Source organism: Sparus aurata, chromosome 4 (genome assembly GCF_900880675.1).
Source record: "Sparus aurata chromosome 4, fSpaAur1.1, whole genome shotgun sequence".
Lineage (NCBI taxonomy): Eukaryota > Metazoa > Chordata > Actinopteri > Spariformes > Sparidae > Sparus > Sparus aurata.
In genome coordinates this window covers 26615478-26638922 of record NC_044190.1, presented here as the reverse complement: position 1 = coordinate 26638922, position 23445 = coordinate 26615478, and the positions used below count along the sequence as shown (strand labels likewise).

Below are 23445 nucleotides of genomic sequence, written 5' to 3'. Positions count from 1 at the left end.
TGCAAAATGGCACATTGCAACATAATAATAATTATTGATTTTCTCCCCCTTAAATCTGACAAAACAAATGTCTTAATGTGCATAGTATCAAGGAAACATTGTGGTTCACTAAAGCATATCTAGCTGGCCTTTTATTTTGTACATGGCACTTGAAAGAGTAGGCTGTTCACTTGATATATGAGGACTACCAAATCAAATATTAATTCTGGCTAATCTTTATCGTGAAGCATTTTGAGGTTTTGTTTTTTGTTTTTTTTACATTCAATTGATATAAATTCAGTAGAGACTTTAAACGGATTTGGCAAATATCTCAGCCGGCAAGTGTCTGCCATTTTGATTTAGTGGAGTTTTTTTCTGTTTTTACTGTGCAACACTTTCACATAATACAGTCCACTTATCAGTCTTGAATTAAGACCAATGAGCTTTATATTTACTTTGAAAAATAACACGTATCAGTAAGCCACTCACTTGCTTTATGCATTTTTATAAAAACATACTCAAAGGACTGCTTTATTAAAAAGGAAAAAAAAACACAACATTGTTACAGGTTAAAACAACAGGAAACTCAATGATGCAATTTGTTTAATCAAACATTGGCCTTCTCCAAGAGGACATAAAAGCAGATTCTTATCACACTGGAATACAGACCTGTAGACTACAAAAACTAGCAGTTTTTCAGAGATAAAAAAAAAACAAAAAAACAGACACATGACATTTTCACTTTTCTTTTCGCAGTATAAACACCCCTGTGGACTGTCAATATACCTTACATGACAAGCTTTTGTTTTGTGAAAGTTGATTTTAAGATTGAGACATTTTTTCACCACGTCTTCACTCGGACGGGGCTGCACTCACAGAGACAGCCGCATTCTTCAGTTCACCCGGGTTAGTTGTAAATGAAATTGAACCTGTAAAAAGAAAAACAATATACATTAGAAATTCACCCCTTTAGTTTTCATTTTTAGCTATACTACATACACAACGACCAACCAATTACAGAAAATATTAAAAAAAACCTGCTCAATAGCTGCGGTAGACTGGAGATGATCGGTCCATATCCAGGTGCGTTGTCATACAGTTCAAACAACGGTGCTGCCACCAGTTTGTAGTTCTTGGGGACAGCAAACAGCGCTGTAGAAAACATGAATCACAGGTTTCAAAAAGAGACACAATGATACTTTTTTATGAATCTCCTTTACTTTTATTTGTACGTCTGTCTACTATTTTTCTCTAATAAACTTCAAAGCTAAAAAACAGAATGATTTCACAAGTCGTATTGTGATATACTGACCTTTTTCCTGCAACTGAACCAGGAACAGTTTCTTATGCTCCTTAGGTTTGGTGATGTGAGCTGGAATATAGGGATACTGCAAGACAGACAACTCAAGATGAGTTCACATTGGTGCGCAAAGACATAAAAGACATCATGCCTTATTTCACTCCAGCAATTTCAAGTTGTATTCTGGATTGATGAAGCAAGAAATAGCTGAAAACTATTTACAGTATGTTGCAGTCAGTAACGGATTTATGCAGTGAAGTACACTCACATCACTCTGTTCAGCAGTGAGTCATCTAAAACACAAACACACCACTTGGACCGAGCACCCCTTTTGAATTTTTTTTTTTTCTCCATTATCTCTGAGAATCTGACATTTACCTCACATTAGTCATACTGTTATGTTAGCAGTGAAAGTAAATTGAGTTAAGCTCTGTATTTTAGACATTAAAATAGACTACAAACTATATCTATTTTGATAATGGATTAAATGCTGAAGTCATTTATTAAATTAAAATATCAACATTTCCTTATCATACATTAGCAAATTAAACTTTGTGTTTTTGACTGTTGGTTGGACACAAGAAGCCATTTAAAAGATGTCACTGTGGGCTTTGAGATATTATGGTTAGAATTTTTTATAGATTTAAACTTTACTCAATTAATTGTGAAAATAATTGTTAGTTGCGATCCAACTGATCTGTAAATGCTAAAACAGTTTTCAGCATTCATAATATCTGCTTAAATTCTTCTTACTGTCATCATCTGTGTGTACTAACCTGTGGAGGCTCAAAGTTGGGTCGCCACCAGTTGCCGATACAGTCGTCAATGACCCAGTCTTGCTTCACGCCATCCTGCCGTCCGAGGATCTAACATACAAACAAAAGTTTAAGCACATAAAATCCACAATCACCACAGAAGAAGCTTAATCTGTGCTGTGGAATAGCTACCTCTGTCATCAAGCGTTTTAGACCCTCCACCTCATCCTCTCCTGGACTCAGCTCTCCCCCAGGCCTGCAGGAGAGAAGCGGACTGTCAGACAACAAATGTTCATACTGCTGGTTAGTGCAGGAGCCTCTGAACATTAAATACTCACAGTTTGAAGAAGGTGGTGCCCAGCTGCAAAAGTAACACATGAGGTAGCCTGTGTTCATGGACGATGAGAACTCCTTCCACCGTCCTCCGCATTCCCATCTTATCAAACTCTTCCCGCATCCGCTGGAAGCGGGCGGCCACTGAGCTGTCCTTCTCATACAGAGGCTCCTTGGTGCCGAATGTGTAGTTGGTAAGAGGATATCTGAGGTAAAATACACATTACAAATCTTATTAAACATGACCTATTAGGTTGGTTCATACCTGCATGCTATAAAAACATCAGATTATTCTCGTTGAAGGCCGATGAACACTTACTGACATCAAGAACCTTTTCACCTAAAATTATGCATATCTAATGTCATGTCAATAGGCTAATCAAAAATGTACATTACAATCTCCAAAAGTCCAAGCTGACATGCGGAGATGGCTTGTTTGGCCTAACCAAAAGTAAAGAGCCAAAAATATTAAGGTTCCCTCTGACAGAAGACAAAGAATACCAGCAAATATTCAATAAATCAATACAATCAATATCCATTTGAGAAACTGAAACCAGATTTGTTGCATATTTCCTTGAAAAACGTTTAAAAAAACAAACAAAAAAACACACTTGTTATTATTATTCTAATCATTCTTGCTTATATATAGTTTTTAATTTTCTGCTTATTTTCTAAGAGTGTTGAGTGGGAGCACGGAACGGAAGCAATTTCCCCAAGGGAATCAATTAAATATTTCTGATTCTGATTTCTGAAATTATAAGACTGTGCAGTGAAATAAACAATAAATTCATTGACCTTAAAACATTAGTTTACGGTGGCTTTCAAATGAGTAGATTCAAAACTTTTTATTCTATAACTTTTGATTTGCTACTTTTGTTTTATTGTGCTTTAAAAGCATGTTTTTATTCATTTATGTTTGCTTTTTGTTTTTATTTTCCTGTCAATGTAATTTTGGCCATTTTAACACTGATCTAAATATCTTGTATTTTTTGCATGTCCATGTACTCTATAAATACACTTGCCTTGTTTTCAAAACTGGCCATTATTATATCAGCATCGTGTGATAGTTTTCCTTTGCCTGGTTGCAAAGCAAACACATTCAAGCCTAAAACTTAGCCGCCACATCACAGATACTAATGTATTGTGTCAGACACATCATGCTCAGTAGCTCCTGGATCTTGTTGTAGCAGCCATCAAACACAATTAGCTAATTGAGCTAACTCTGAATACGTCTGATTTGACTGTCGGTCGTGGGTGTACGTTTACTACACGGCACCCACTGATACTGAAGCCAGCTACATGTGCATTATCTGCCCACATGAACTCACAGGTTGATGGTCCTCTCCAGTGTGAGCGGTTTAGCGGGCCCGCTGATGTATTTGTTCCCAAACTGAACGGCACCACCGCGCGGCCAACCGGCATTCGAGCGACTGGGAGGCACGACCGACATTTCTACCGTGAGCACGACGAGGCGAAATCCTCCTGCAAGTCTACCTCTGCTGGTGGGTGGTTTGAAACTAGTTTGATTATCTAAATACTGATAGCAAAAGAAATTCTGTGGATAGTCCACAACAGTTTCCTCGACCGTCGTTTCCCTCGGTCCTCCTCTTCCGGGTGAGGTGTAGTTTTCTGGGTGATGTCATCGCCAGCGACCCCTGCTGGTCTGGATGGTGAACGCCAGAGATTTACGTTTCTATGTGTTTGTGTGTGGCTGCATCAGTATGATATGGTCGTGTAAATGTACATATTGTGTGTGTGTGTATGTTAATGAAGGTCGCTTTTTATTTTTTTTCTAAATCATAGTTAGCGACAACCCTAATTAAAATCAAGTATCAGGAGTAGGCAGTGAAAAAAAACAACAACTAAGTCTTCACCATAGTGTAAAACACAAGTTTATGGTGGCTTTCAAAATATGTAGATTCTTAAATCTTGTATTTGCTTTAAATGCATTTTTAAAAATCTATGTTTCTTTGCATTTTGTTTTTATTTCCCTTTAAATGCATTTTTTTCTATTCATTTGTGCTTTTTTGTTATTGTTTACTGAACACCATTTCAACATTGACCCATTTAATGCATTTCTATGTCTCTGTGAAGCATTGCCTTGTGTCAGAAGAGTTCTTTATAAATTCACTTACTTTGCTTTGGAAACAAGCTTTTTCAGTTCTAACAAACTGGAGGGGAGTTGCAGGTATTTAAACTCTGTGTGAGAGTGTCTTTATAGAGTCGTTAAGGACATGTGTGAGCTCTGAGTTTCAGAGTTGTTAGGGCCACTTGTTGGTCGTTGCCTTAACCAGCCTTCTTGTGAATTGCTAGGGCTAGGTGAGCCCAGGTGTTAATGGTTGTTAAGCTGTCTGGGGAGAAAACTCCCCAACTCTGGGGAGTGTAAAAGCCTGCAGCTCCCTTCCAGCTAGTTAGAACTGAAGAAGCCTCTTGGATGAGAGGTGAGACATCTTCAAGAAACTTAAACAAGTCCAGTTTCCAGTCCACGCCCTATTGATACAGCACTTAGAATTACCCGGGCCTGGATGACTGAGAACCTTCATCAACATTAAATCAACAACAAATGTTCATGTTAATGAAGGTCACTTTTACAGATGTGTGATATTTATCAACTGAGTTTGGATTATGTCCAACATCATAGCTTTGATGGTTTAACTAATATCCAGCTATAAATAGGATTTTACTTTAAAAATTGGTATGATAAGGGTAATATATGCTGCATATATGTTAGCATTGATGTTTCATGTTGTATATGGTCCTTACAAATATATAAAATATAATAAATATGTCTATCAAAATTTAAAACCCAGAAAGCATCATACAAACTTTGATTTCACATTAATATTGTAAACAGTGGTTTAACAAAATAATATAACTCAAAGTGTGCTTACTAGTTTTTTCTGGAGCTTTTAACAACACCTCATGTTCTTTCTCTGCACATGGACTTAGTTCAACTATCACCAGGTTGTTCAAATCTGGTACCAAAGACCCCTGTTGAACAGAGACAATGGTACATGATCACGTTTAGTAACATTTAAGCTATGCCAGTGGCAACAGAGGAAGTCCGTGAACTTCAGAAAAAGCAAGCAAGTGAACCTCGATTAAAGATTTCCTTGTCAAAAAACAGAAATTCCTTAGAAATAATGCATTCACACAGTAAAAACAAGAGGGGATCACTCAGTCAATCTAATAATCCATTTAATAGTCATAACTATGTCTCTTATCCATCTATTGTAAACATGGTGTATTTTACCACAGTAGTTGTCTTATGGTACATAATCATACGTGCAATGCAAAAATTTAAACATAAGTTAAAAAAGGACAAAGACACTGCTGGATTTGTTGATTACATCACACCAAGGGGATCTCAGTTCTTTGGTCCAGTGGCCCACCCTCTGTGGTGTGCTGCTGTAATGTGGTGGTCCCTGTAGGAAGTGCCATGGATCGTCTGCCCCCACCCTTTACTCTTTACTGTGGCCTCTCCTGCCCCTGTCACAGTAGTTGGTCCCGTGTTTAGTAAATTCTGTATTTGTGAATTACTTCTCAACCACTGACTTGGTTTCTTCTTGTTTTTGACCATCTCTCACTCCCTCATCACTACCATCTCTTCCTAATACGGGTTCAGCCACTTCTGTTTTCACTACATCTTCTTCAGGTTTCACACTTTTTTCCTGTGCTTCTTTCTTTATCACTTCACTGTTGTCCAGCACAGGCTTCTCATTTTCATTCTCCCTCTCCTTCTCACCACCGACGACTTTCTTGCTCTCATCTGTGTCAGCTTCCTTGCTTTTTTGAACCACCTCATTTGCTGTCGAGAGAGGAAAATCACAATTATCACAAGTGCATGCAGGCATACATTAAAGGAAAATTCAACCATTATCTACTCACCCCCATGTGGATGGAAATCTGAGTGAAGTTTTGTATCCCAAAAACATTTCTGGAGCTTCACAGCATACTAGTGTTCTGGCGCTCTGAACTAAAGTAGATGTAAAATTGTTTTAAAACATAAAATGGCTAGATTCAGTTTGGCCAGCATAATCCAATTCTCTGGATGCCACGAGATCGAAAGTTGATTTGAAAACATGTTGTTTACACCTGTTATTAAGATGAAATGTTCACTGCAGCTGCTGAGCTAAAAAAATTGGAGTGCATCCCTGTACTAGCTCCACCACGCATCAAGGGTTTAAATAATGTTCTTTCAAATCAGTTTGGGATATCAGGGCTTCTGGAGACTTGGATTACGCCAGATGAGCGGTATTGGGCCATTTTATCTGACGTGTTTTTTTAGTCCAAAATAAGACCACATTTACTTCAGTTGTTCAAGAGAGAGAAAGAGAATGCTGCAACACTGTTTGCTATAAAGCTCCTGAAACTTTACCCAACTCCCATCGATATGAGCGCTAATAGATACTAATTTTCATTTTAGTGTGAACTCAACCTTAAATATTCACAAAATTTAAAACTTACCTGCACCCTTCTCTGCAGGCTCTTCGCTGGATCTTTCTTCAGGAGATGTCTGTAAATTATTATCCTGGCCTGGACTATCATTAGCAGGTGCTGGCTTGGTCAACTGGGGAGAAGTAGCACTTGAGTTTTCAGTCGTGACGGGGCCAGAGACAGTCGGTGTGAGGGTAGTGCTGACATCGTCAGTGTTAGGTGTGTCTGAGTCAGTCGGGACCGGGGAGCTAATAGCAGCTGCGTTAGCTGAACTGGTGGTGGAGGTGGTACCTGCGCAGTTTAGACTGGTAGTGGTGGTGGTAGTGGTGTCTGTAGGGTTTGTTTCACTGGATGAAGTGGAGGGAGCAGAGATATCAGCAGAGCTAGAGGTGGCTGGGTGAGTAATGGTGGAAGTGCAGACAGAGTCCATGCAGTCGTTGGATGTTGGGCTTGTAGTGGTGGTGGTGGAAGAGGTGGAACTGGTGGGAGGAAGTGCAGAAGAGACCAGAGAGGATGAAGGTGTAATGGTTTCACTCGTGTCAGGAGGTGGAGATGTAGTAGTGACTGCTGCAACGAAAGTTACAGAGCCAACGGAGGTGACTGAAGTGGAATCATCACTAGCTACAATAACTGAACTGGTGGTAGCAGCCATATCTGATGTGCTGGTGGAGGGTACAGAGGCTGTGGTGGTGACAGTAAAAGCTGCATCACCACCAGCAGCAAGAGGAGCATCAACTGAGAGATCATTTGGCTCTGGGAAAGTAGACTTAGTTGACAAATTTGTGGATGTTGTGGAAACCGGGCTGCTGGGAGCACAAACCGTTTCCAAATTGGTAGTGGAATGCGTAGTTGTTGTTGTTGAGCTGGAAGTGACAGAGATGCTAGGAGTAATGGACTCAGAGGAAGTGACTGAAGCAGTGGTTGGGGGCTCTGTGGGTGTAGTGGTGCTTGTAAGGGTAGTCTGAAAGCTAGTAGTGGGGATTTCAGTGGCAGCTTCAGGGATTGAGGGTTTGCTGTCGACCTCTGTAACATTCGTTGCTGTTGTAGCTGCTGCGGTGGGGTGTACAGAGTCAGTGCATATATCTGTGTCAGAGGGCAGTACAGTACTTGAAGGGGAAATAGTAAAATCAGTTGAGTCGGGGACTGAGTTTGAGATTGTCGGTGCAGTAGGAGAGATGGTAGCAGTGGGGGCAGGAGTAGGGGTAGACGGAGCTGCAGTTGGACTCTGTTTAGTGGGCGTGTTTGTCTCCGCTTCCTGTATTTGAGCTAGCTCGTTCTCAGGTGTGTTGCGGCCAGATGTTGTTGGGGGTGGACCTGGCTTGAGAACAGGCTTTGGAAGCAAAGCGGGTTTCCCAGCAGACTCGTGTGCTGACACACTTGGGCGAATTTGATGCCTTGTATCTGAAGACAAAAATTATTGCGGCGAATTGTTAAGCTTATCATACACAGATGGGAGAGTCGATCTGTGGTTGGGTGTGTGTTTTACCTGATGAAGCAGACATCGTCCGAGGTTTTGTGAAAGTTGGTGGAGGCTCAGATTTACTGTCAATGATGGTACCTGAGGCAAAAATATCTTATTTTACTAGAGGAATTAATTGACTAATGTTCCAATAATGGATTGAAAACAGTCTTTTCAGCCCAAAGAGATAATAAATCCTTTTAATGAAGAACTGATCTATGTCATAAAGTCTGTTTGATACAAATCCCTCAACTTCGAAGATTAATCTGGCCTCATTACCACTAATCTGGAGCAGAGAAGAGTTTGATCATGTTAACCATCACATAGATAAGAGAACATACCTTCAGATTCTGCTTTTTTCATCTCTCCCTCCTGATTCTATAAGAACAAAGGAGGTATTTAAAACTACTGAAGATCACTACAGTTTACATATCTTAATCAAGACATCCACACACCTGTGTCTCCCCTGGCTGGGCTTTGGAAACTCCAATACGTTGAAGCATGAGGTGGAGTTTCTGTTCAAAGCTATGTTGTCCTTCGAACTGTTTCTGAAACCAGCAACAGCAGAGTAATGAGTGCTTTTCCAAACATATCTATTGATCTAAATGTATGTATGTATGTATGTATGTATGTATGTATATATATATATGTATGTATGTATGTATAAAAACTCTACACACACTCACCTTGTTTCTGGCATTAGTACTCCCTGCTGCTGATCCAGACAGCAAAATAAGAGACTGGGATTTCCCCTCTCTGAGAGCTCGGCGGGGAGGCACCGCTTCGCCCCTCAGCGGTGGCGCACTAGAAACAGGTGTCTCCTGAGCAGCTGACTCTCCAGTAACAGCGCTGGGATTCTCTTTTGCTTTCTCCTTTTCATTTTCCTTGTCCTGCTCCTTCACTCGGTCCTTGTCTTTATCTTTCTCTGCTCTGGCCACCTCCCTGAGCGGGCGGATGAAATCAGCGATGGAGGCCTTTTTGGGACGCCCCTCTTGGCTTGCTTCTGATTTCAGACCACGTCTCTTTCTGAGAGTAAAGAAATCGCCAAGCTTCCTCCTGAGTGTTTTCGTCGGGGGTGGACAAGGGACAGAGCTGGCAGGAGCCACTTCGTGAACTGTGATAGACTCCTCATCTTGCTTTTTCCTATATAAAGGATCATATACCAGATCAATCCTGTGTGCATTCGGGTCTGTAGTACAATTTATGAAAGCAGTATTGTTGGGATATAGATCAGCTGAGTGGCAGCTGGTGATACTCACAGTGTATCAGTAGGCAGCACTCTCTTAGTAAAGAACTCTTCAACTCCTTCATCCACCCTCCCCATGAACTCAAGGACTTCATTTTCACTCTCAATTATCGTCTCCTAATGACCACACACATATACAGAAAACACATTTCACACTAAAGATCAAACAAACAGATACTGAAGAGCAACATGCATCACGTGAAACTTTACATTACATAAGCATCACCTCTGAAAAACCCACACACTCTGGCACAAGTGTTTCTTCTGCCTCTATAGGTGTATTTTGGTTTGAATCTCTCATCCAGTCATGCTACAAACCAGCCTCCTGGGAGTCAGTTGCTCAGTAACGTACAATGGGGGGGCGTCACTGGGTTTTACATGCGGAATGAGGGCAGGATAACTCATTTTGCCAATGTAGGTAATCTGATATCGAAATTGCAGCTATACAGCGTTGCATCATCCTGATCATATTAACATCTGTGCACACAAGTAGCAATAAAAGCCAGGAGGTTGACTGCAGAATACAAATTTAGCAGAAGTCAACGTTACATGATATCCTATCAGGGGAATTGCTTGGATTTTGTCTCCCTGGCCACTGGCTCCGAGGGAGTGACTATATGTCTACAGCCTAATAGCTCTGTGACAACATGATCAGCTCAGTGGAAAATGGAGATGATCACACACACTCTTTTCATACAATCATGTGAAAAAATAAAAACCATACTATAGCAGCTTTTTGTCGGAGAGAGTACAAGAAGACATTCAGTCAAACACCAAGTGTGGGTTCTTCAAACAGCCGGTGACCGGTACAATGGGACTGCCTTAATCAAGCAGGGACTAGGCATCTTTCACAGCACTCCCCCTACGTCGTTCCCTTCCCCCTGCCTCTCCCCTCTGTACCCTATTACATCTCTGCCTCCCTTCCATTTTCTCTCCTCACACACACACCACCTTTCCCTCACACTCCATTTTTACAAAACCTCTCTGATCCTCCTTCACATTACCTGTGGTCTGCTGGGACGGTAGTTCAGTTTTTGTCGGTGGGGTCTCGGTCTGCTCTGGGTGTAGTGCCTGAGCGCTGGTCCGCCCAATGGCAGCTCCATTGGGGAGACACGGCACGCTGTTGCTGTGGAGCTCTGTTGCTGAGGCACCGTTGCTAAGAGCACGAGCACCAGCAGTATGTAATGCCTCCAGTGAGGGGGGGGGGGGGGCGGGGCCAGGCTGGCTAGACTGACAGATCTGACAACAGAACCTCGCCTTTCTCTGCCCCCTCCCCTCTGAGAGGAAAACCATGAGAAAAAGATGGTGACAAAATAAGAAGAGGCAGAGAGAGAGGGAGGAATAAAGTGACCGCACTCAGATTTGTTTCATCAATGCATCCTAGTCCACGACAAGTGCGAATATATGAATATACTGCCATGGAGAAGAAGTGTAATGAACAAAATGTTCTATTGGTTATGTAACAAATTAATAATTTATTTTATATGCGGAAAAGATGCTGAAATGCTTTAAATGACAGGCTGATCTGGTGTACAATTACACACACTTGCGTCCTTTTAAATTTCAAAGTGAGCTGTCTCACTAATATTAAAGGAAACTGTCTCTAATAGTCCAAAGAGGATGGTTATAAAAAAAAGATAAAAAAGAACTGAGACTTGTTCAGAAACAAGAATTTTAATTATACTACAAACTCCCCTGGGAGTATGTGTGGTAAGCTTTACGAAAACTGTGTTGCCTAATTTAAATATCAAATAATAAAACCAAGAAAAATTATTTCTGGTTTGAAACTTGATAAATATAAATGCATAATTCACAGTGGCTCCATTGGCATAGGTTAGAAAATGCTTCATATCATTCAACATTGATCTATGACTGTAACAGTTTGATTAAATGCACTTACATACAGTTTTGCTCGATGGATCGTTTTTCTTTTCTGTATGATTCTGAAAGTACTTATATATTTCAGGACTGTTTCCACTCTGAGCAGTTCATAACAACCCATAAATAACTTGTTTTCCGCTTATGAACCCATGTCAGGTTTTCCACATGGAACAATATGACATCAGCTATTTCAGTGCAAAGGTGTAGGTGTAATAGACCGACAGAAGGTTACTGTCACATGGAAGCACAGTATTACGGTGAATTCTGTTTGTGTGATAGACCAATAAGCTAAAAGAAGGTTGAATGAAATTTTTAAATGTTGCATATTCCAAATCTGACATGTTGAACCTTGCTACAAAACAGCACGTCTGGGGCCAGGAAGTACTGTAGGAAAGCTGTAAGGACACACTGCACAGGGGATTAATGATAGGCCCAGCATCTCACTTTCCCTCCCAGCAATTTTATCTGATCACAGTGGTGATATCAGGATTTAGGACAATATTGGCTTCCATTTATAAACTGCTGGTTGTCAACCCTATGCCATTAATGCAAGTCACTTTCTGGATGTGAAAATGTCACCTTCTATCTACACTGACACAACTCTACATGGAAACCCTTGAGAATGATTTGCAATCACGACCATCTGTGTGCTGTGAGGCCCGCCCTACACCTAAAACATTCATACTGCCCTCTGGTGACGGATTTTATGAACTTCTTTAATTCTGGAAATACGTGTCACCTCGATTTAACAGAGATTTGAAGATGTTGGAGGTCTATATTTCCCTCTTGAATAAAAACGACCTGTACTTCTCCTCAGAAAGCTGATCAGAAACCTCTCGTGTCCGTCGATCGCCCTGATAGTGTTTCCGGACGCCACGCCCACGCCTCAATTCAAATCTGGCGCCCATCACCCACAGCCACGGCTCGGCAACGCCCCTTTACTCCCTCGGGCGCTGTGTTTGCGCAGCCGCGTTAGCTCTTGAGGGCCGCCATTTTGTGTTAGGCCCACTCTTCCAAAGCGGGAGAAAATTATTAGTCCGGCGCTCAGCACGCACGGACGGCCACAGCGGGATCGAAGGGAGCGATCACAGACGCCGAGCTTCGAAGTGAATATAACGAGGAAAAGAAACAGCCGGGAGTAAGTGAAGACGTCGCTTTGCCTCCAAACACGGAAACGTTTTTGTAGGAGCCGTCGTCGGCCTCTAGGTGTCACGGTAGGGCTTACCGGCCAGGCGGCTGGCGGGGGGTGTTTGTCTCCCTCTATCGTTGTCCAAAATGCACTAAATCCGTATATAAACTGCAACTCCCGGTCTCAGTTGAGCGATTTGGTCGTTTTTGGCTGATATTTTTGGGTATTTGCAGAGGGATGGTTGTATTTATGAGTGTTTCTGTTTTAAGTTTGTTCAGGCCTGACGTCCATCTTATCGTGCCCTTTGTTTCCTGTTTTCAGACGTACTCGCGCCTCTCGAGTTAACAAACCAACTAACACGAGTTGACGCTTCAGTAGTTTGTACCGTTTTAACAATATATGACTTAAAAGACCGAAAGACTGTAAGTTAACAACGAAATGTTACGAATTAAGGTGCACGTAAAACAAACGAACGTGTAACTGAATCGTTGATTGATCGACTGATTGTGAATTCAGTAAATGACAAACAGGCAGCGCATCAATGTTTAATTATCGCAGACCAGCACAGGAAGGAGTAAATCACCACTTTTTGAGAGTTAACCTCACTTTTGGACAAGATAGTGGTACTATGCATGATAAACCCTCACGGGTTTCGTCTTCGCAACATACTGTTCACTTGAGTTTTACATTAAGCTACTTTATCTGACGCGTGCTCAACTCTTCCCTCATTCTGTCGTGTGTCTGTAGTTTTGTGTGTGTGTGTATATATATTTATGGCCTATATTTGGCCTTCATTGTATTCAGCCAGACTTGGTGCATAATGTAACAGAAATCAGGAATGGCCATGATAGAGAGATAGTCTCCATATGCCTCTAAAATACAAGTTTTAACCAGTTTTCTATCACTGCATCTGCCTGTTTCTACCTCGACATATGGAGACAGTTCAATTACACATTTAACCTTGTTGTTGCATTGTTTGGTCTAATGTTTTAAAGAGAGCATACTAATTGCCACGAATTCAGAGAGGATAAATGATTATGTCAATGCATGCAAAATTAATGAGTGGCCCTTTTTAAATGGTCGATTACAGAGTCAGGTCATTAAAATGACAAAAAGCCCACACTCAACCATTGAGATATCGTCTGCTGATACTACTACAACACCCCTGTCAAGAGCCAAAGTCCCATTCCTTTCAGCTTCCCTCATTTCAGAAAAAAATATCTACAGTGGTTAATGGTGAGAGATGCATAGATTCCATTAAAGCCCTGTTGAATTGTACCATGAATGACACCTGCCTGTATACTAAAACTATGTACTCGCAGGTCGACATACTTTACTGACGTGGCAGTCACCAGGCAGAAAACACGTTAAAAAAAAAAAGACACACAATTCTGGCCATATTGGCAGATGCAGTTATGCACAAGGAGAGTTGGTCAGTCCCGTGAGCTCCTCGATATAATCCAACTTGACAGAGTGGTTATGGGTTTCAGTGAATGATGATTGAGATGACACCTCTTCTGCGACAGTTGGATGTGTTGTCTTTCTACTTATGCATACTCAGTCTTTTGCTTGATTTAGTTTTACCACAGAGACTTTCGCAAGTTAAGAAATTATCGTTTAAATTGACAGACACTGCAAATAACATGACTCTAGTCCATCACAAAGCTAAATTGTTTACAACGACACTACTAGCTAAAGCTCAGTTAATATTAAGAGTGATTAGTAAGTTTTAGATAAGTGAAGTTGAGCTGAGCAAATATGTCCTGCCAAATGTTTATTAGTAAGTAAAACCATGTGAATATTCATCCATGGAGGAATTTCTCAGAATTTTGATAAATGTCTTTTTTTTAAGGGTGTTCATTGGCCTATCACCATGGAGGGTGAGGTTGTTACCATGGAAACCACCCAGGCTGATGGAAAGGCCCTACCAGAAGGGGGAGAGACCTTGATGCAAGGGGCAGCCATAGCTCAACAGGGGGAGGTGGCTGGTAACATGGAGATGATGGTGATGGATGCTCTTGATCCGACTCTGCTGCAAATGAAGACGGAGGTGTTGGAGGGAGGCGGCACCGTGACTGTTACTGGTGGCGACGATGGTCAGATCATCACACTCCAGGTTTGTATAGAACACAGGTTAAACCTTTCTTGGATTATCAATAATTTTACTTCTTGAGAAGTAGTTTTATAATTTGATCGAATTTAAGAGTGTTTTGTTTTTCAATCTAGGTGGTGAATATGGAGGAGCAGGCTGGAGCTGCATTAGGTCTTGGTCAGCTTCAGCTGGTGCAGGTACCTGTCACAACAGCAACTGTAGAAGGGCTCCAGGCCACCTATGTTGATGCATCAGCAGGAAACAAAGATGCAGAGCCGGTTATCTGTCACACTCTTCCCTTGCCTGAGGGTTTCCAGGTGAGAAACCACACTGGGTTGCTCTTAAACAAGATCAGGTTTTCTAGTTGTGTCGTTATTTGGCTTGCTGAAAATGGCCAGGTCATATTGAGAAGAAATGTAATGTTTTTTTAGGTGGTAAAAGTTGGGGCTAATGGTGAAGTAGAGACTGTAGAGCAGGAGGAGCTCCAGGCAGCCCATGAGGAGCTTCAAGGAACAATGGCAGAGGAGGAAGGAGAAGAGCCAGCAGAAATAGAAACTGCTGTGCCACAGCAAGAAGAAGCAGAATGGTCCAAGGACCCCGATTACCAGCCCATCACTACCCTGCGTAAAGGAAAGAAAGGAAAGAAGAGCCGCCTGCGGTATGGGGATGGCAATCGTGACATGGATGTCTCTGTGTACGACTTTGAAGAAGAGCAGCAGGAGGGGCTGCTGTCGGAAGTGAATGCTGAGAAGGTTGTAGGCAACATGAAGCCACCAAAGCCCACCAAGATCAAGAAAAAAGGTTCGACACTGAATTTTTTTTTTTTTTTTTTTTTTTTAACATTAAACATTTTAGATTGTACTTTAGCTTTGTGAGGTTCCTCTTTACAATCCTAAAGTGGTATATACACTTGTAGTGCTTTAAATTAACCATGATCTCCTCTTTGTGTGTACAGGTGTAAAGAAGACCTTCCAGTGTGAGTTGTGTAGCTACACCTGCCCAAGGCGCTCCAACCTGGACCGACACATGAAGAGCCACACAGACGAGAGACCGCATAAATGTCACTTGTGTGGACGAGCTTTTCGGACAGTGACACTGCTGAGGAACCACCTCAACACACATACAGGTAATGCAAAAACTGTTGAAAAAAAAAAAAATGTACTTGACTGAAAACATATTGAATAGTTCAGATAAATTGGTGAGTGAAGAATTGAATCTACAGAATTGAACTGGCTAGTTTTAGTTTACTTGAGTTATTTAGCACAATTCTGTCAAGACATTGTTATTTTTCATCCATGATATGATTGCTTTTGCTTCCTGTTACTTTGAGACAAAGCAGGCATAGAAATATTTGTATTACTAAACCATGGCGAGTGTTTCTCATTCTCAAACTGTGCTCCATTTGTTTAGGTACTCGGCCACACAAATGCACGGATTGTGACATGGCATTTGTGACCAGCGGTGAGTTGGTGCGTCATCGACGCTACAAACACACACATGAGAAGCCCTTCAAGTGCTCCATGTGTGACTATTGCAGTGTGGAGGCAAGTAATCACAAGTTGATCTGTGTTCAACTTCAACTAATCTGTAATTCTTCTCTCTATTCCCCTGGATAGACTCCTATTTAAATATTTCTGTCTCTTCTAGGTCAGCAAGCTGAAAAGGCACATCCGCTCTCATACAGGAGAGCGACCCTTCCAGTGCAGTCTGTGCAGCTATGCTAGCAGGGACACATACAAGCTGAAGAGACACATGAGGACTCATTCAGGTAACATACTTGCACCATCTACTGGCCAAAAGCTTCAGTTTACTCCCAGTTTGAGAAGACTTGTCCAGTTACTAAATTCTCTCCCCTTTGTTGCAGGTGAGAAGCCGTACGAGTGCTATATCTGCCATGCCCGTTTCACACAGAGTGGCACCATGAAGATGCATATTCTGCAGAAACACACTGAGAATGTGGCTAAGTTCCACTGCCCACACTGTGATACTGTCATCGCACGCAAGAGTGACCTTGGTTAGTTATTTGTCATAATTTTTACTTCAAACTTTGTGTTATTAAAATGATAAGATGTGGTAAAACAAGTTTTGGCAATGCCTGTGTTCAATTGGACATCTTAAGGACAGTTCTTGTTTTCAACCATACAACAGGCCAGAGTAACATATGTCCAACTAATTTTCATGTCTTTCTGGTCCTGTTCCAGGTGTTCACTTGCGGAAGCAACACTCATTCATTGAGACGGGAAAGAAATGTCGTTACTGTGATGCTGTTTTTCATGAGCGATACGCTCTCATCCAACACCAGAAGACCCACAAGAATGAGAAACGTTTTAAGTGTGAACAGTGTGACTACTGCTGCCGACAGGTGTGTGTGTGGACTGTGAACACCTATGTATTGCTAATATTTTTTATTTCCACATACTAACTTATTAAATTACTATTTTTGTCTGACCTAGGAACGCCACATGATAATGCACAAGCGTACACACACTGGAGAGAAGCCATTCGCCTGCAGCCAGTGTGAGAAAACATTCCGGCAGAAGCAGCTTCTGGATATGCACTTCAAGCGCTACCATGATCCCAACTTTATCCCCACTGCCTTCGTTTGCAACAAGTGCAGCAAGACCTTCACCCGCAGGGTAGGAATGACTTCTGTTTTTAATGATGTTTTTTCTTTTATGTATAATACAAGCTGGCTACAGTACTGTTGCTCAGTCTTGGGTCTAGATTTGCCCATTGGCCCCATATCCATATGTAGTGCAAAACTGTTAACAGATTACCTCTATCCACAAATGACGTTGATTAATTTTTGATTCATGAAGGTTTTTTATATTTGTAAAAGGGCCAGTACAGAAAACTTTGCGTGTATTCAGTATTCCTGTAGTTCTATATACGCCTGGAAGTAGAAACTTTATTTTTGTATATGCACATTGAGCAATTCTTATTAGACTGAATAGGGGCTTTCTACGGGTTCAGTATTCAGATCTTATTACATAGCCTTGGATTTGGCACAGAGGATTTATTTATTTATTAATTTATTTAGCCAGCATGTCACTGAGAGTTGATTGTTATGCATGTGCTCCACAGAACACTATGCTGCGTCATGCTGAGAACTGCAATGGTGAGATTGTTGATGAAGAAAATGGAACTCCCACACCCAAAAAGGGTCGCAGGGGCAGGAAGAGGAAGATGCAGACGAGGAGGAATGATGATGATGATGACACAGGTACTGTATATCTATGCTTTTGTAGCAGCTCCTCAGTTTGATGCTAGAATATGCAATGTAATGTGTTCAAAATGGGTCAAAGGAGCCTATTCACCATTGAAGCAACACTCGGCCAGTGTGTTTTTATTTTAGCAGTGTTTCATATTAATTAACAAGACTCTTGAGTCCTGCCATAGTCCTAATTTTCTGCGCCATGGTTTCCTATTGATCCAATGGCACAAAAGATCTGTAATGTTTCACATCCTTGCTTGTGGAATACATTTTAAGGACTGGACTAAACACCAGATTATATTCTACATGTTATATTTTCCATCATTTCTCAATCATGGTCATGTTGTTAATGCGATAGCCTCCTTAATTTTTTTGTCAAAGTGCACCAGATTGAGGGTCCGGAGTCCACCCCCCATAGTTTCACAAAATCCTGTGTGAAACACTGTTTTAGTTTCTCACGATGTACTCACACATGCACTGCTACCATGATCTTTAACAGACATTACCCAGATAAGCTGTATGTGTGAATGCAAATGTCCAAATCAGTGATACTGGACTTTACCCTGCCAGCTCCCTGGTATAAAGTCTGTGTAATGTCAGACTTGGCCCATGTGTGATCAGAGCAATTTATTGTCGAATGTGCATGCTTATGACATTGCACAGCATTAAGCTGCTTCATACGCTTTCTCTTTGCCTGATATTTTAGATGCATCCAAATACATGTAGTAGACATATTATATACCACTTAGTTTAATGTCAATAATCTTCATGTATAAATGTGGTGGTCATTATATTGAGTAAACTTTGTCAGTAAATGTCCTAAAAATGTAATTGGTATCTGCTTGTTGTCATTACTTCACATGTAGAGGCTGAGGCTGAGCTGGATGATGATGAGGAGGAGGAAGAGGAGGAGGAGGTGGAGGATGAAGAGCTTTTAAGTGGGATTGAGGTGGAACAGGCCCCACCAGTTGTCCCTATCCCAGCCCCTGTGGAGCCACCAGTCAAGAGGAAACGTGGACGCCCCCCAAAGAACAAACCAGACAGTAAGCGTCAGACTATGTTAAATTTGCTGATGGACTATTAAAATGATCACAACCTGATATCTTAAATCATTTTAACAGTGAAAAGCTTTTTTACATTTCTTTACATCTATTAGTACCAGATTCTGACCTGCAACTTTCTTAACAGCGGCTGCTATTATCCGTGTTGAGGATGAGGCCACCGGAGAGGTGGATGACATCATTGTGAAGAAGGAGGTTGGCGCCGAACAAGATGACCAGGAAGATGGCCACGACGAGACCGTGGAGGAAGTGGTGGTCGGTGGAGGGAAGTCTACCATTCAGATGGAGGAGTTGTCCCAGGAAGAGGGCACAGCACAGCTGTCTGAGGCCCCACCTAATGGAGACCTGACCCCTGAGATGATCCTCAGCATGATGGACCGGTGATGGATGTTAGGGTCGACCCTGTAAACACACGCATCACCGCTTAATTTTTGTAATTTAGGATGACAAACACTTCCTAAACAGAAACAAACATCACTGTTGTAATTTAAGATTTGCTTTTTAATCGTGTATTGATAAAAGACTTGGATGAGTGAAAAAGATTTTTAATAAGGATTTGCCTACCAAAAAATGCATATTTCAGAACATAAGATTGTGGGGTGGCCGTAATTGACAGCAGTATTCTTTGCCTTCTCAATGTTGTTAACTTGTTATCCACTTTTGTGTAATTAGTAAGGGATCTTGCTTTACTGCATATTGACAAGAATTTTGAATATCCTCACTGAAGAGCTCAATGTGCCTCTCAGTTTGGACAGAAAACTGCTGCAGTATCATCAGAATTGTCCTTATACTGAGAGGCAACTCTTGATGGATTTACTGCCTTAATCACAGCCACCTCAACATAAGAAAAAAATATTTTGAATATTTTTATTTTGTTTTCTTTTTCTGTGGTTAGTAAATCCCTTTTTAATCTAGTTTTTAAAAGCTTAAATAGACTGCTTATCTTATGCTCCTTTCTTGCTACTGTAACATCCCTAGATAATGCATATGTACTAAACATTGTCACAGATAATTTCAAGGAAATAATGTTTTTGGTTTTTTTTTTGGTTTTTTTTTGCTCCTTTTGTGTAGCCATTCCACTTTGGGTTGATGTTTTCCTTTTGTACCATTGGCAATGCAATGCTACGTAGCTGCTTGAATGATATTTGAATAACTGTGGCAATTGAGACCGGATGTATGACTGTACAACCAATAAAAAAAAAAAAGTAGACATTGAGATTAAGTTTTCTGCAGCTGTAATTATTTTATCATGGATATTTAAAGTCAAGAGATAACACATGTTGGTGGTACAGTTACTGGGAAAAAAAATGGCTCGAATCATTGTTTTATCAGGATTGGCTGGGTAACACCCGAGTGTTGACACAGAAATGTCCGTGTATTTTGCTTGCAAATATATTTTATTAAATGGACAACTTGATATTAAGATCATCACTCATCTGTATGTCTAAATAACAGAAATTACCTGAAAATGCATTGCAGGGCTTGTGCACCATTTTTACTGGATGTCAGTCTATTTTCACACTGGTATTGTTCAAATGTGTCCCAATATTTAATGGCATTTTCATTTTTAGCCATTTATTAAAATCTAGTTTTAACTGGGATACAATCACCCACCTGCCTGCATTTGCAGAAGGCTTTATTACTTCACTTACAAGCCAAATGAAATGGGTTTCTCTCTGTAAATGGGATCATGACTCAGTGTAAGCTTTCAGCTGTTGGCTAATACTTGTGCTTTATTGTAATAAATCAATCATCTCCAATTAGACTGATATGAACAGGAAATGGCCTGACTCTGAAACACTGGCCAACTTCTTTGCATGAGAGATGTGGTATGAATGCACATCATGTGAGAAGAGCATGTTAAAGCCAATTAAAAATGACTTCACTTACTCGTGAGATTTTCTATTGTCAATGCTGCCATCAGCAAAATCATTTAAATGCTACAATGTTCTGTGATGGTGAAAAACATGTATTTTCTGCCAAAAACCATACAGAAATTTAGGAGATCTTTAAACAAGTTATCAAAATCTTAGATCCCATTGGATTAGGATGTCAGACAGCAGCTTCACACTTGGAGCCTGTTATTGACTTTGGATTATACTGTTAACAAGGTATCAGTACTACTGAAACTAGGCAAGGGAACCTGTTACATTAAAGGAGCACTATGTAGTTTGGGAGAAAAAAAATAAATCTCAACTGTGATATTTACATACTACATTCAGTAATAAATAAATTTTTATTTTTTATTTTCCATAACTGAATAAACAAGCTGTCTGCGGTCCCCAGAACACTGAAGCTAGATAGAGGGCAGGGTCCGCCAAATATAAACAGATCCCTGTTAGCTTAAAGGTGCATTATGTAGTTTGGGGGAAGAAATTTTAATCAGAAAAGAAAGATCTTCATCGTTTGATTTTCTTTTCTGTATAAGTCTTTGTTTTCACGACTGAATAAACAAACTGACCCTACAGGACAACACAATTTCATACTGTTTTACTTTGTTTATATGTGGCGGACCCTGCCATCTTTCTAGCTTCAGACAGTGTTTCGGGACCGCATTTTCCTCTGAGTTCAATGGAAAAAGTTAGGAAAAAGATTTATATTTATGATTGTGTGTAAATATTACAATTCTGAGTTTACATGTATTCAAAACTACATATTGGCCCTTTAACTACAGTTTCTAAAATATGCAATTACATTTAATGTTATTATAAAAAACATGTCATGAGGATAAAATATTCAACAGGTATCCTTAAATCCAAATGTTATTCTCATAGCTTTCTTAACAACACCTTCCTCAACAGGCATTAATCCTCTGTGAAGAAGTTACCTCCATGTCTTTTGTTTATCCTGACGACACATAAACTCTGAGTCCTGGTGGTTTCTGAGGTTGGGGAACCTCCTCATCATGTGATGGCTGAGCAAGTCGCTGTAACTTCAGCTGAAGCTAGTTATTGTTTTAGCTAACAGCTAGCTAACACGAACAATGGGCAACTAATTGGTTTGCTTCCAAACTTTTTAACCATCGTTAAAATCACGTAATGAATAATAGCGGGAGGAGATATTTTGTAGGTTAACAATGTAACATTAGGACCGTGTTTAACCCTCGGTAGTGGTACTCAAGACATCTCCCTGCAGCTCTTTTCTCTTCCAGTTAACGTTACGCTACATCTAGTTAAATTATAGTTTATATGAATGCAGTTTAGTTTTAATCGGAAGGGAGCACATATTTAACCAGTTAATGTGGATGATTAATAGCGGCACTCTCGGTTTGCCAGCTGCAGCGTCCTGTTTTGTCGGAAATCTGGAGGAAAAAGCGCCACATGCTTTCCTTTATCGCCGCCCCCTCCCCGGCTTGGTCAAATTTGGACAAACGGCCCCGACGCCGCCGCTGCACCTGATAGATTCATCTGCTAAACGTGAACCTACTGGGCCACCCATGGGTGATGTTGGGAGAAGTTGCTACTTCTTCTCCCTCCTGTCCCTCGGAAACATCATGTCTGTTTTTTTCCGATGGATTCACCGTGGCGTCGCCAGCGAAGCACAAGCAGCAACGGAGAAAACAGTGACAGACTGAGAGACATCCTTGTTGCCACAGCAACTATGCGAACCTCGATTTCCGGTTGGAGGAGCGACATTTCACAATAAGTTAACACGAAGGCGTAATGGTCCAAGCTGTTGTCATGTCCAGAATCATGCCTGGCCTCAAACATACACCACTCAAAATGTGTTAGGGATACTGGGATACTTTTAGTGTTGCACTCGATTGTTTATTCTGTGACATATCTGAATTTTTAATTTTGTGTTTTGTTAATAAATTTGGTCCCCAAAAATTATGCCACACATTTCCCAATCCCAATATCCCTAAGTAATTTTAAGTAGTGTATAATAAGGTAGCTTGGTCATAGGCTTCAAATGAAAAAGTTCAGTGGCTCTGTCCAAGCAAAGCTGCTCTGAATATAGTAAGCTGAGATTTGATGTGCAAAATGTTAAATGGTTCACAACAGGAAGTGTCATCTGTCATCAAGTTTATATGGTCTGTATATATAACATGGGTTGATGCTGCATGTGATCCATCAGAAGATGTATTTGTGGTTGTATTGTCCACAATAAGTTGTGGAATCATTATTGAAAATAGGAAATTCACGCTGCCCCATACATAAACAATTTCTATTTCCTCTTCATGATTATATGGCAAATTGTCCCAAAAATTGCCAGTTAAATGTGTAAAGATAAACAGATTGTCACGTCTTTACAATTCGATTACAAAAATATGCACATATGCCAAAGTAATTGTCTACAGGTTTATAGTATTGGTGGAGGTGTGCAGTAAGTGTGCAGCTGTTTCTACATATTGTAATTTATCTGCAGCTATTTCGTTTTACCTAATATACAAGACACCTGTTCTGTCTGTCCTGGAAAAGGGATACCTACACTGATGCTCTTCCAACATTTTGGTTCTTTTTTCCGATTAAAGAATTTTTTCACAAATCCAAATTGAGGGTAGAGGGTGTAGTATTTAGAAAAATATATAAAACCCTCAGATAAATACATGAATACAA

The 23445-nt window shown here is 40.7% G+C and overlaps 3 protein-coding genes across 6 annotated transcripts; 1 reads left to right on the top strand and 2 right to left on the bottom strand.

Annotated features, from left to right (window-relative positions):
- Nucleotides 1-456: 456 nt before the first annotated feature.
- On the bottom strand, nucleotides 457-4002 carry nudt21 (nudix hydrolase 21). Of its 2 annotated transcripts, none has more exons than XM_030413304.1 (7): nucleotides 3696-4002; nucleotides 2373-2573; nucleotides 2227-2290; nucleotides 2056-2145; nucleotides 1292-1367; nucleotides 1021-1131; nucleotides 457-908 (listed from the first exon to the last, which is right to left on the bottom strand). In XM_030413304.1, the coding sequence occupies exons 1-7, from the start codon at nucleotides 3815-3817 to the stop codon at nucleotides 832-834; spliced, it is 741 nt and encodes a 246-aa protein (XP_030269164.1). In that variant the 5' UTR covers nucleotides 3818-4002; the 3' UTR covers nucleotides 457-831. The 2 variants fall into 2 exon arrangements, with proteins under 2 accessions (XP_030269164.1, XP_030269165.1); XM_030413305.1 differs by having other exon boundaries at nucleotides 473-908; nucleotides 1017-1131.
- A 1545-nt stretch (nucleotides 4003-5547) lies between these two features.
- On the bottom strand, nucleotides 5548-19130 carry LOC115580121 (flocculation protein FLO11-like). Of its 2 annotated transcripts, none has more exons than XM_030414066.1 (8): nucleotides 10514-10706; nucleotides 9523-9626; nucleotides 8950-9406; nucleotides 8719-8811; nucleotides 8605-8641; nucleotides 8291-8362; nucleotides 6835-8205; nucleotides 5548-6175 (listed from the first exon to the last, which is right to left on the bottom strand). In XM_030414066.1, the coding sequence occupies exons 1-8, from the start codon at nucleotides 10610-10612 to the stop codon at nucleotides 5904-5906; spliced, it is 2505 nt and encodes an 834-aa protein (XP_030269926.1). In that variant the 5' UTR covers nucleotides 10613-10706; the 3' UTR covers nucleotides 5548-5903. The 2 variants fall into 2 exon arrangements, with proteins under 2 accessions (XP_030269926.1, XP_030269927.1); XM_030414067.1 differs by lacking the exon at nucleotides 10514-10706 and adding an exon at nucleotides 18996-19130 and having other exon boundaries at nucleotides 5549-6175.
- LOC115580122 (transcriptional repressor CTCF-like) lies at nucleotides 12349-20309 on the top strand. 2 transcript variants are annotated; one of them, XM_030414068.1, is made up of 13 exons: nucleotides 12349-12528; nucleotides 14372-14635; nucleotides 14746-14928; nucleotides 15043-15412; nucleotides 15567-15737; nucleotides 16022-16155; nucleotides 16259-16379; nucleotides 16476-16625; nucleotides 16813-16973; nucleotides 17065-17247; nucleotides 17696-17834; nucleotides 18692-18868; nucleotides 19014-20309. In XM_030414068.1, the coding sequence occupies exons 2-13, from the start codon at nucleotides 14393-14395 to the stop codon at nucleotides 19268-19270; spliced, it is 2289 nt and encodes a 762-aa protein (XP_030269928.1). In that variant the 5' UTR covers nucleotides 12349-12528; nucleotides 14372-14392; the 3' UTR covers nucleotides 19271-20309. The 2 variants fall into 2 exon arrangements, with proteins under 2 accessions (XP_030269928.1, XP_030269929.1); XM_030414069.1 differs by having other exon boundaries at nucleotides 12364-12604.
- The last annotated feature ends 3136 nt before the right edge of the window (nucleotides 20310-23445 follow it).

Coding starts and splice junctions, on each gene's coding strand:
- nudt21 (XM_030413304.1), bottom strand. CDS start 3,817: ATGTCGGTCGTGCCTCCCAGTCGCTCGAATGCCGGTTGGCCGCGCGGT. Junction 1,132..1,291: donor GGTTCAGTTGCAGGAAAAAG/GTCAGTATATCA, acceptor TGTTTTCTACAG/CGCTGTTTGCTGTCCCCAAG. Junction 909..1,020: donor CAGTCTACCGCAGCTATTGA/GCAGGTTTTTTT, acceptor TTCTTTTTACAG/GTTCAATTTCATTTACAACT.
- LOC115580121 (XM_030414066.1), bottom strand. CDS start 10,612: ATGGAGCTGCCATTGGGCGGACCAGCGCTCAGGCACTACACCCAGAGC. Junction 8,812..8,949: donor GTACTAATGCCAGAAACAAG/GTGAGTGTGTGT, acceptor TGCTGGTTTCAG/AAACAGTTCGAAGGACAACA. Junction 8,206..8,290: donor GACGATGTCTGCTTCATCAG/GTAAAACACACA, acceptor TTTTGTCTTCAG/ATACAAGGCATCAAATTCGC.
- LOC115580122 (XM_030414068.1), top strand. CDS start 14,393: ATGGAGGGTGAGGTTGTTACCATGGAAACCACCCAGGCTGATGGAAAG. Junction 15,738..16,021: donor CCACCTCAACACACATACAG/GTAATGCAAAAA, acceptor CCATTTGTTTAG/GTACTCGGCCACACAAATGC. Junction 16,156..16,258: donor GTGACTATTGCAGTGTGGAG/GCAAGTAATCAC, acceptor TGTCTCTTCTAG/GTCAGCAAGCTGAAAAGGCA.